This window comes from Cyclospora cayetanensis, unplaced genomic scaffold (genome assembly GCF_002999335.1).
Source record: "Cyclospora cayetanensis isolate NF1_C8 unplaced genomic scaffold, CcayRef3 CcayRef3_contig_21, whole genome shotgun sequence".
NCBI classification, from domain to species: Eukaryota; Apicomplexa; class Conoidasida; order Eucoccidiorida; family Eimeriidae; genus Cyclospora; species Cyclospora cayetanensis.
This window is the reverse complement of record NW_020312159.1, coordinates 526-11559: the sequence shown is the minus strand read 5'-3', so window position 1 is coordinate 11559 and position 11034 is coordinate 526. Positions and strand designations below refer to the sequence as shown.

At 60.7% G+C, this 11034-nt stretch overlaps 2 protein-coding genes across 2 annotated transcripts; one reads left to right on the top strand and one right to left on the bottom strand.

Annotated features, from left to right (window-relative positions):
* Positions 1–1693: 1693 nt before the first annotated feature.
* On the bottom strand, positions 1694–3594 carry LOC34624661. Its single transcript, XM_026337881.1, has 3 exons — positions 2963–3594; positions 2507–2576; positions 1694–2110 (listed from the first exon to the last, which is right to left on the bottom strand). Exons 1-3 carry the CDS (start codon positions 3592–3594, stop codon positions 1694–1696), a joined length of 1119 nt encoding a protein of 372 aa, XP_026193666.1.
* A 1690-nt stretch (positions 3595–5284) lies between these two features.
* Positions 5285–6986, top strand: LOC113147407. The gene is made up of 4 exons (XM_026337880.1): positions 5285–5716; positions 5896–5953; positions 6054–6915; positions 6974–6986. The coding sequence occupies exons 1-4, from the start codon at positions 5285–5287 to the stop codon at positions 6984–6986; spliced, it is 1365 nt and encodes a 454-aa protein (XP_026193665.1).
* The last annotated feature ends 4048 nt before the right edge of the window (positions 6987–11034 follow it).

Below are 11034 nucleotides of genomic sequence, written 5' to 3'. Positions count from 1 at the left end.
TGGACAGAACATGCACGCGCTTCCAACTGCATGACACTCTCTTTAGCCTTTTGTGTTGCTTTAAGCTTGGAATGGACACAGAATCAAGGCCTGGGTCGCCTTTGCAAGCTGAAAGCACCGTTGGTGCTTCTACTTTCAGGGACAAATAGAGCCTTGATCAGCGGGGGCGTGACGCAGTTTGCTGGAAAGCCTTTTGGGGAACGATGGCTATGAAGTCTTACACCGTGTTACATTGTTTCCAGGCGAGATACACCCATGCCGAGACACCGCACTGCAGGCAGTCCTTCGGACGTTTTGTGCGTCCTTCATGTAGCGCGGCCACCCTCGTGCAGCCTTGGGATTTGGTGAATCCTGCCACTGCCCTCTGGTGCCTTAAAAGACGCACCTGACACGTGACGTGGCTCTCGATGCCTTCCTGCTTCGGAAGGTATACGAAGCAAGTGGCTAGCTCGCTGCCCCTAGTGAAGTATCGAGGTGTACTTTTAGTTCAGTAGGATGGAGACTGATGGCAAGCAGCGGGCGCCTTGACGTTGGCTGTATATCTTGTTGCTCTTGCAAATTGGACGTTGGGCTGTCTCAGTTAGCATAGATAGTGCCTAGTGTTTCCGCTTGTCACGCGAGAGACCAGGGTTCAATTCCCGCAGTTTTGGCTTTTTGCCCACTCTCCTTTGCGGGGGATGCATAGTACGACTTTGGCTTGGCAGCAGCTGCTACGGCGCGCACAGGGATGATTGTAGGTAGGGGGGAGCAGCCAATGCGCCCTCGTTTGTTCATGGCTGAAGGGCCAGCTCCTTTCGGAGCTTGCAGGACAGGCGGATGCACTTCCGCAGACACATGGCGTTTTCTGCAGTGCATCTCGAGTGGAGCTTAGTGCGCTACACGCGTAGTTAGAACATCAGAAGCCTGGCTTCCCCCACAGAGACGCCGCAGCGTCTCTGCCTCTCTTAGGCAATACCAGTGCGCAAGTTGTTAGACGCGAGCGAGAGTAGCTAGCTCGGGGTTGCGTGTCTTCCCGTCGATGAAGATTTTTTTCGCAACGCGTGAGGCTTTCCAGCAGCAACGACGAGCGCAGTGGTCAAGGGGTGAGACTACTAAGACTAGAGAGGGACTCGTTTCGACCGAAATCACAGTCTTCTAAAGCTGGCGTCAGGCGTGTTGTTTCTTCTCGCCTGCCACAGGCCTGGCGACAGGCAGGGAAGCAGGAAAGGAAGGGTCTTACGCGCGAGCCTCGTACAGACGGCGAATATGAGCTTCCTCCGTGGAAATTCCCGTGACTGGACAGTGGTGGTGTCTGCGCACGAAGAGGACGATGCAGCGGTAGCAGAAGACGAAGCCGCTGGGAATGCAGGCGGCACCCTCCCTCGGAAAGCGACACAGAGGACAGATACGGGGATCCTGCGAAGAGCGCATCACAAACGATCTTGTGCACAGCCAGAGGTGTGAAAACTTGGCTTGAGCACAGACGCAGACTACAGCATAGCTGCCTTCGCAGACTACAGCACAGCTGCCTTCGCAGACTGCAGCATAGCTGCCTTCACAGACTGCAGCACAGCTGCCTTCGCAGACTGCAGCATAGCTGCCTTCGTGGATTACAGCATAGCTGCCTTCACAGACTGCAGCACAGCTGCCTTCGCAGACTGCAGCACAGCTGCCTTCGCGGATTACAGCATAGCTGCAGGCAGCGAAGAGAGCTCTACACGGGAGAGAATGCGCCGCGGGAGGAAAACGTTCCAGCAAGCAGCCTACCTGCGGGAGGGGGTGCAGTGGCTTTACTCCGGATGGTCGTGGTGGAGGGGGGGGAGGTCTGATGTCGTCTTTGCGGACGAAAGGCGGCAGCAGTGTGGCTTCGTATTCGAACCACCATTCTAAGGCCCTTAGCAGGAGAAGCAGCGCTACCAGCCCACTTCGCATGCGCTGCGCGCCGCCTTCCGCTACAGCAAGCCACCAAGGGAGTTTCTTGCGAGCAGCAGCAGGCGTGGCAGCTTCTGCTGCTGCGTCGGGAGAGGCGCGCACATACACCAGGCGCAGCAAGTGCATGTAGGGCGACCAGTAGGGGAAGGCAACAGGATCTGCGAGGTACAACAGGGAGTAGACGAAAGAAACGAGGTCGCTGCACAGCGACAGGCGGGGAAAGGCTCGCACCAGCCTCTCCCACACGCAGCGTCGCAGCCACTGCCGCAGCTGCAGCAGTCGCAGTAGCAGTCGCAGCAGCAACACGCGCAGCCGCAGCCTGCAGCAACGAAGCCACCACTCCAGCCTGTCTCTCCAGGGAGTCGTTGACGCCTTGAGGAGCAGCAGCAGAGCTCTACTGCTGTCAGAGTCGCTAGAGCTGCTCGGAGGAGTAGTCAGCTCATACGGCAGGGAGGAAGACGCGGGCGGGGGAGTTTCGCTCTGCAGCCTTAGCTCCGCTTCTGCTGCTGCTGCAGCGAGAGCTGCCTCGTCTACGCGCGCAGCAGCAGCAGCCTCCGCGGCAGCAGCTGCTGCTGCCTCTGGAAACTCCTGCTGCTGCAGCTGATAGGCTTGCTGCAGCTGCCGTCGCATGTACGGCAGCAGCACTTCCACTGCGACGCAACACGCTATCTTGGAGGGAGGCAGCGACCTCAGAAGGGTAGTTGCAAGCACCGCTGCCTCGTTGCTGATCTGCTGCTGCTGCTGCAGAAGCTCTACAGGGAGCTGCAGAGAACCGCCAGCTGCACTATTGGCCGTCTGCATCCCCTGCTGCTGCCGCTGCTCCTCCTCTTCCTCCCTAAGCGCGATCTCCGAGCTGCTGCTGCTGCTGCTCCCCCTGCGCGCATGCGGCGCACTGAGCTGCGGAAAATTCAGACGGCGATGCAACGAGAACAAGCGGCAGTCCTCCCGACGCATGCAGTAGAACCCCTCCGCGAAAGAAGCCCCCGTGGAGGCGAAGCTGTGCGTCTCGACAGCCGTAAGCAGCAGCAGATACAGCACATCGAAGTGTCGCTCGATCCATCGAAGCACCGCTGCAGCGTCAAAAAGCGCCAGCAGGCGACGGACGGCTCGAGGCTCTGCCGAGGCTGCTGATGCGCTTGCTGCTGCTGCAAGGCGAGACAGTCTCCTCCACAGCCACGCGAAAAGCCGAGAACCGCTGAGCAGCCTCAGCTGGGGAGACTCCACAGTGCTTGCAGCGTACAGCTGCCGCTGCTGCTCTGCAGCTGCCACTGCAGCGACTGCATTCTGCAGTTCGACGGCAGGGGTGGCAGTTGCAGACGCGCGCTGCTCCGCGGAGAGCCTTGCTGCTCCTGCCGCTGCTGGGAGCTGTCTTGCGTAGAAAGACTCTAAAGTGACAACACAGTGTCTCAAGGCTGCATGAAGTCCATCCAGAAGTTTTTGCTGCGCGAGAAGCTCGAAGAAGGAACCCTGCTGCAGCAACGCCGCTCTCCGGAGTAGCGTCTGCTGCCGTCGCAGCACATTCTCATCGTCTGCGACGACGCCTAAGGTCCTCGCTGCAAGGCGTCTGAGGCTGGCAGCCTTCCTCGCAGCGGAGGCTGCGGCAGACGCGATTGCTGCCGTTGTGTCAGCCTGCTCCTCCGGAAGCTGCTCGTAGAGCGCCGTTGCGAAGGCATCCTGCGTCATCGCGCCGGCAGCCTCTGCAGAGCAAGCGGGAGAAAGCGGCGGCTCGGTTTGGAGGCTCCCTACCCTTCCCACGAGGGGAGAGATGAGAGAAAGCCGTGAAGCTGCTCAACAAAGAGGGGACTGTCCACCGGCTTATTCGGCATGTAGGAAGGGCTCTTCAAAACCAGCTCTAAGAACAGCGAGGCGTAGATGTGCTGGAGGGCGTCTTGCAAATAGGGAACCTCCGGCGACGTGAGACATGCGAAGCCGTAGCCTGTTGTCGTTTCTAGATAATGCAGCTTGTAGTGGGGTGTCGCAAAGGAGTTGAAACTGCTGCTGCTGCTGCCTGTGGGGTTGGAGGGGCCTACCTGCTCGCAGAAACGCCGCATAGAGTAAAGCAATCCAGAAAGAAGTCGTCCTGTCTGCTGCTGCCGCCTCGTGAGAGGCCCCCAAGGGCACCCCGCAGTCAGAGTGTCGAAAGGAGATCCTCGCACGCTGCTCGTCGCGCGGTGGTGAGCTGTGGCTGCTGTGGCTGCTCCCGCCGTCTGCTGCGCAGATCCTGCCGCAGTCCGCTGAGGATTTCCGCCGCTGGGGAAGCCGGCGGCAGCCTGCTGGGCTGCAGCTGCTGCACCCCGTGTAGAAACCCCCTTCGCGCTGCTCGTTTCCCTTTGCTGGAGTGCCACTGCGCCCCCCGCTCCAGAGTCGGCGGCGGAGCCAGGCAGGCCCGTTGTGTTTCTCGGGGGGTACTGGGCAATGAAGATACAGCGGTTTCTGTGAAAAATGAAGACCGAGTAAATCATTTTGATAGCCGCGGCAGGGGTTGCTTCTGCCGCTGCCGCAGCAGCCGCCGCTCCTTACGGCCGCTGTGTGGCAATAAGCTCGAGCTCGACGCGCAGCCTCTATTTTGCAGCCTCCTCCTCCCTCTTCTGCTCGCTCAAACTCTCGCGGCGGCTCCGCCGACTGCGCGGCAGGTACAGCAGACGGGGTGTACAGACACCTCGAGACGCCTCCAGCACCCGCGCCTACCTACACAGGGGAAGCGGCGGTGCAGACTGCGGCACCAGTCGCAGCCGTAGCCGCCGCAGGAAACGCATCCACGAGAGACAAAATCCCCATTCATAATTCGAATTTTAACCTTGCATATCTCTTATTTAGCGCGACTCCGTCTCACCTTCCCAAGCCACCCCCCCGAACAGCCCCGTAGAGCAGACAGCCGCTCTAAAGGGAGGCGGCTGCTGCTGCTCCTGCTGCTGTTCCCGGTGTTTTCGGAGAACAATCAGCACCAACATCCTGCATGCACGGAGGGAACCTCAGGAAATCGCTCTCCGTCCTGCGCGCTAGAAACACCCCAGCCCACAGAAGCCTCCTCGCGGCGTAGCCGACTGTCTGCCATGTGGCTGCTGCTGCTCTCGCAGCAGCAGCAGCGCGGGCAGGCAGGAGCAGCAGCTGCAGCGCGTGCGGCATAAAGGCCTTAGTGGATGCGACAAGGCGGCAAAAGGCGCCATTGCCAGCACATCGGCGTCTATGCTGGCAGCACCTGCTGCACGGAATCCTGGGAGCAGCAACAGCGGGAGGGAGCACCAAGAGCAGAAAACAGACAGACTCAGCGCTTCGCCGAAGAACGCAGCACAAACGCCTCTGCCCTTGGTGTTTATAAAGGGAGGGACGAGCAGCAGCAGCAGCTGCAGCTGCTGCTACAGGCGCAGCAGGGATGGCGCCTCCTGCATTGTTTGAGAGTACCTTGCAGCAGCAGCAGCAGGAAGACGACGAGCAGCAGCAGCAGCAGGTAGAAGAAGGTTTCCCTCTAGCGAGTGGAGCGTCCCTCCGCCGGAGGCAGCGGGGTCCACTTGCCCCTACAACAACAACAACAGCAGCAGCAGCAGCAGCAGCAGGAGCCCAAGTGCCAACCCCGACCGCTGTGGGGAAGAGCAGCAGCAACAGCAGCAACAGCAGCAGCAGCAGCAGCAGGAGCAGCAGCAACACAAAGGGCAATGACTTCACAGCCCCCCAGCCTGCCCTGTGGCAGTCCATGCAGTCGAAGCAGCAGGATGGTCATGTGTTGCTGCCTTACTTGACCGTTCCAGCAGCAGATGCAGCTCAGCACAGCCGAGCTTTTGGCTTGCCGCTTCCCTCCCTTTCTGTTGTGCGTTCTGCTGACGAAGGTGTCTTCGCCGCTCCCTCGCGAGCAGCCCAAGCAGCAGCGCGCCCTCCAGAATCGGTGACAGTTTCCTCTTCTGCAGCTTCTATTCTGTCTCCTGGAGCCCCCCCCCCCCCCTACGTTTGCTGCTTGGGGGCGCCGAGCAGCAGCAGCAAGCTGTGGAGTCTGCAGCAGGAGCAGCAGCAGCAGCAGCAGCAGCAGCAGCAGCCACCCTTCGCATCTGTAGCCGTTCTGCGGTGTATCTCTTGGCTCCAGACGAGCCCCTTTGGAAGCCTCTCTCGTGGGAGTCTTCTGGAGGGCTTCTTGGTGTTTTTGGGGGAAGCCTTGAAGGAGATCTTTGGCAGTGTCTCTCCACTCCCGCAAGGCTCTGCTGCCTTCGGCGGCTCTGCAACGCTTGAGTTGCAGCGGATTTTACGCGTGCTGTCGTCTGCGGCTGCTCCGAGGCGTTTTCTCGCATGCCTGCTGCCCCACTCCTTTGTGGCAGCCGTGCAGTCTCTTCTGCAGCTCGCGACGGGGAGAAGAAGATCTCGCCTGCAACTCCAGCGCTGCGGAGGAAGCTTGTCGCTTGCAGTAGCAGTCCCCAACGGGCTGTTGCTGCAGCAGCAGCAGCAGCACGCAGAGCTCCTTCCCCACTGTGTGTGCATTGCGGATGGCTGCAGCAGCGAGGGAAGAAGCCGCCTCATCGACAGCGGAGGCTGCCTCTGTCTGACAGCGGCCCCCCTGCCCGCTGCTGCTGCAGCGACTTGCGTGTACAGGCAGCAGCTGTCTGTGCATGCAAGTCAGCAGCAGCAGCAGCCTCCAAATTGGCAGCCACGCCGTTACGAGCAACTTTTGCTCGGCAGCACGGCGCACGATCGTCTGGTGCTGAGTTGCGGTCAGTCAGACTCCCTCGCAGACGCCTTGCTGAATCCGCAGCAGCGAATTCCTCCCAGCGCCAGCAGCAATGGCAGACCGTGCCGCAGTGTCTGTTGTGCGCTGTTTCTTGGAGGGGGGGAAACTGCGGCGTCTACGAAGTCGCCAGGGGCGGCCGTCCATCTGCTGCTCGCGTATTCCGACGGCTCCTTGCAGCTGCTGCGGCAGCGCAGAGCTGCGTTCGCTGCTGCTGCAGCCGCCTCCCTCTGGAGCGGCAGCGGCAGAAGCTTTCGTTCCCGCGCGGCTCTTCCGCAAGCCTCCGAGACGCCCCCGCGAGACGACGGCACGTGGTGCGAAGTGTGGAGAGATGCCTTCGACCTCCCTCTGGAGCGTCTCTTCGTAGTAACGCCTCTGCCCGACGGAGGAAGAGGTGTCGGCAGCTGCTGGGAATGCTTCAGCGGTCCCCTCGTCTGCTGCTGCAGCGCAGGGGGACTGGCGTTCTGCTTTCCCGAAAGCGAGGGGTGCGAATACACCCCGCCGTCGCATCGTCTTTTCCCACCCTCCACCCTCTTCGGACTGCGTGCCTCTCTTGGGGGGCATCGGCGCGTCGCTGCTGCCGCTGCCTTCTCCCCCAGCAGCCTCGCCGGAGCTCCCAGCACATGCATCGTCGTGGTCAGCAGGAAAGGCCTCGTTGTGCTGCAGCAGCTGCGCTTCCATCCAGAGGCTTCTCTGCTGCTGGGATCACCTCCCTTCTCGCTTGCCCGAGTGTCGCGTCTGTCTCTGGGAGCTGCAGCAACGGCGGCTCTCAGCGAGGGGAGCCGCGTCTTCCTGCAGTCCTCGGAGGGCTTGCGGTGTCTAGTGCTCGGCGTGGAAGGCAGCAGCAGTGTGTTTCTCGTGGGCTTTGCAGCCGCGGGAGAGCTCCACAGCAGCAGCAGCGGGAGCGGCGCCTGCAGTGGCGTGGGAGGAGCCGTGCTCGCCGTCGTCTCGCGGAGCCTCTTTTTCCTTCCTTTGAGGCCACTTTTTTGCCGTCGGAGGCATGGCTCGCAGCGGCTCCATCCGCAAGGCCATAATCCTTCTTCCCTCCTGCTCCAGCAGCAGCAGCAGCAGCAGCAGCAGCAGCAGCTCGTAGGCTTTTGCGTTGCGTGGCAGTTGCCACGGTCCATCCGCGGCGCTGCTGCCTCGGCAACGGACGCTGCGCCAGCGGGGGCGAAGTGCGGGATGAAACAGCAGGAAGTTGGATGCATCGAGTCAGTTGCAGTCATGGAAGACCTCCTTAGTGGCCTTTGTTTTGTCGCAGTGGCTGCATCGGAATGCTCCGACGTGCTTGTGTTCTGTTGCGCCTTCCCCGCGCTGCAGCAGCAGCAGCTGCAGCAGCAGCAGCCCAATCACCCGCAAAAACAGCAGCAGCAGCAGCTTTTCGGAGGGGTGGACCTCTGGAGAGGCAGCGCAGCGCTGCGTTATCGGCTGCAGCCCATAAGCCCCCATTGCAGAGCTTCGGGGATGGCCTTTTTGGAGAATCGCCACGGCAGCACCAGCGGCAGCGGCGGTTTCAAGCAGCAGCAGCACGTGCTGCTGGCTGTACGGTGGGCGCTGCCTACTGCCTCGCCGCCAGGAGTCTCTTGCAGCTCCCGAGAGTGGGTGACGGTCGGAGTGTCTCTTTACGCGCTGCATGCGGCGAGTGGAGTGGCCGCTTCGACTCTGTGGGGCATCCCAGCGCCTTCGTACCTGAGGGGGTGTTTTCTGCAGCAGCCGAGGCAGCTGTTTCTGCAGCAGCCGCTCTCGTACACCCCCCCCAGGGGGACTGCTGCAGCGCGAGAGGCAGCTGCGGATTCCCTGCTGCTGCTGCAGCAACAAGGCGAGATGCCGCTGCTGGCTGGCAGCGGCAGCAGCCCCTCTCTGCAGCAGCAAGGCTTCGCGAACTGGGGATCTCTCTGGAGCTCTGGAAGCGCATTCGCCGGCAGGAGGCCTCCTGCGGAGGAGGTTCTCATGGGCAGCGTCGTAGGCGGGTGGGGTGCAGCGGCAGCAGCGGCAGCAGCAGCCGATCCCTTTGTACTGCTGCAGCAGCAGTCGCCGTACGACGACAGGAACGGACTGCAGCAAACGCAGCAGATCTCTGAAGGCGCACGGAGTGTGGGGTTGCTGGGTGTGGGCAGCAGCAGTGGGGCCGCAGCGGCTGTCGCCGCTGCTGCTGCCGCCTCTGCACGGAAGCAGCAGCAGCAGCAGCAGCAGTGGCAGGCGCTGCACCGTCTGGGGTACGGACAGCGGCTGCTGCTGCACGAGCAGCAGAAGGAGCAGCTGCGGCAGTGGCAGCAGCGGCACGTGCAGCAGCAGCTGCAGCGGCCCTTCGGGGGCGACTTTCGCCTTGGTGCTGCCGCAGCAGCAGACATCGAGTTGTTTCCTCCCCACAACTCAGCGGCAGCGGCAGCGCTGCAGAGGAGAGCTCCTTGGGCAGTGGCTCCCATGGCTTCTCGATTCCCCGTGAGACGGCGACTGCTGCCGCACAGACGAGACGAGCCGTACCACTTGCCGTCGTCGCATCGTGGCAGAGGCGGCATTTCTGCCGCCGCCCTGTATGGCCAAGCAGCCAACCGCCACTGGCCCTCAAGGGCCCCCCTCTTTCTGTATGGGGGAAGAGGGTTGGCGGCTTCCTGGATGCCGCAGGAGAGCCTCTTCGGAGGTGCTGCTGCCCCCGAGTTTATGGCAATTGACGCAAGAAACGGCGCTTTGCCGAGTGGGGAGGGGGGGGACGCAGAGAGCGGAGGCTTGCTGCCCATGCAACAAGACTCTTGGGGGGCGGGGGGGTCGTTTGTGTTCTAGTGGGAAAGCGCGTCGGAGGGAGGGATGGGGGGAGGAGAGAGGAGGTCTTGGCTTTTCTTGCCTCCGCTGGCGCCACGGAGGGAGGGCTTTGGGGGAAGAGGGGGAGGGGCAGGGGAGCTGTAGGGTACTGAACCTGCGGCTGCCAGTTGTAGTGTGTGGGAGCCTGCTATAGTTGTGAAATCGCGAGCGTCAGAGGAGAAGGGGGAGGGGAAGGGGAGATCCTCTGGCCTGGGCTGCAGCAGCACTTAAAGAGCAGCAGGCGAGGCGCCGCAGGGGCCACTGTCTCTCATGCATGTGCTGCACTGCCAGTGATCCGGAGACAGCGAGAGCAGCAATGGATCATAAATAAGGACTCTCTGCAACTACACTCGCGAGAGGGCCCAAGAACAGAGGAACTGTGTGGCTGAAATAACCGAGAGAGAGAGAGAGAGAGAGAGAAAGAGCTTTGCACACGCGGAGCGATAGCTGAGGCTGCGCGTGTTCGCACCCGCATCCTGCACCTTGAAGGTGCAACAGGAGATTATACACAGGGAACCGTCTAGCGGTCCTAGCTAGCACTTTTTCAGTCAAGTGCTAGCCACAGTCTGAAGATGTAGTGCCACCGCGTGCAACTGGAGATCGCAAACACTCTGTCCCCGCGAAAGGGGCAGGGCCCCTCCATGCTTTCCTTCCTTAGCCTCTCAACACAGTCCCCAAATGCAACGTGTATTAGACAGCAGAACAGAGTCTGGTAGATTACGAGGAAGCCAGCCGTGGTGGTCTCGTAGTACAACACGAAGTGTAACAGAATGCAGCAGCACCCATCAAGGCCAAATCTCGTCGCGACTAGAGCCTAAAGGGCACTCACTGCCCACTGCTTTTATATTACATGCCCGTCTTCCCCTCCTTCTCTGCGTGTATTCGTTGCCTGCCGCCATCCGTGGCCCTCTCCAACTACCGTCCCTCTTTTCGCCTCTAATTTCTTCCAGCGAACTGCCTCCCACTGTGGATCATCCTTCCATGTCTGCCAGGATCCTGTGCAACAGCACAGGGCCCTGCTGCAATTCTGGCTGGGCGACACTGAGAAGCACATTTCACCAGTCTCCAGTTATATGTCGCCAGGCATGCGCACAACAGAGCCGACTCGTTGGTTTGGGCGTTCGCAAACCTCAAATATTGGCGTTAGCCAGATGCAAGAAGACACACTGCTGTGTATGCACATATATATGTGTGTGTGGCGGGTAGAAGAAGCGGAGCCATAGGTTGCTATATGCTGTGCAACTAGCTGTGAATGCTTTCAGCGCTCAGAGAGTGCAGCTACGCGCAGGCACCTTTGCCGATTGCCTCTCTCTCTATCATACATCGAGAAATCAGGGTACCGGCTGGCAGAGGAAAGAGGGACTTCTTTTGAGAATCGCGCAATCTCTTTCGGCCCCTTTGTATTTAATAGTGTAAAGTGAGGTGTATTCTGCCTACAGAGACCTTGAAAGGAGATTGACACCCCGCACGCGCACTCGTGATCGCCTTAACGGCGGCGGGGCCATAGCCAAGGCTGCAGTAATTGTGTCGATTTCAGAAGCGCAATGAAAAAAAACGAACGGTAAAGAGAGGCCGCTGAAGATCCCCGACTGCCGGCAAGTGGCTGCTTGTGGCTG

Coding starts and splice junctions, on each gene's coding strand:
- LOC34624661 (XM_026337881.1), bottom strand. CDS start 3,594: ATGACGCAGGATGCCTTCGCAACGGCGCTCTACGAGCAGCTTCCGGAG. Junction 2,577..2,962: donor GCGGTGCTTCGATGGATCGA/GCGACACTTCGA, acceptor CCTCCAAGATAG/CGTGTTGCGTCGCAGTGGAA. Junction 2,111..2,506: donor CAGCAAGCCTATCAGCTGCA/GCAGCAGGAGTT, acceptor GTCGCTGTGCAG/CGACCTCGTTTCTTTCGTCT.
- LOC113147407 (XM_026337880.1), top strand. CDS start 5,285: ATGGCGCCTCCTGCATTGTTTGAGAGTACCTTGCAGCAGCAGCAGCAG. Junction 5,717..5,895: donor CGCTTCCCTCCCTTTCTGTT/GTGCGTTCTGCT, acceptor CAAGCTGTGGAG/TCTGCAGCAGGAGCAGCAGC. Junction 5,954..6,053: donor AGCAGCCACCCTTCGCATCT/GTAGCCGTTCTG, acceptor TTTTGGGGGAAG/CCTTGAAGGAGATCTTTGGC.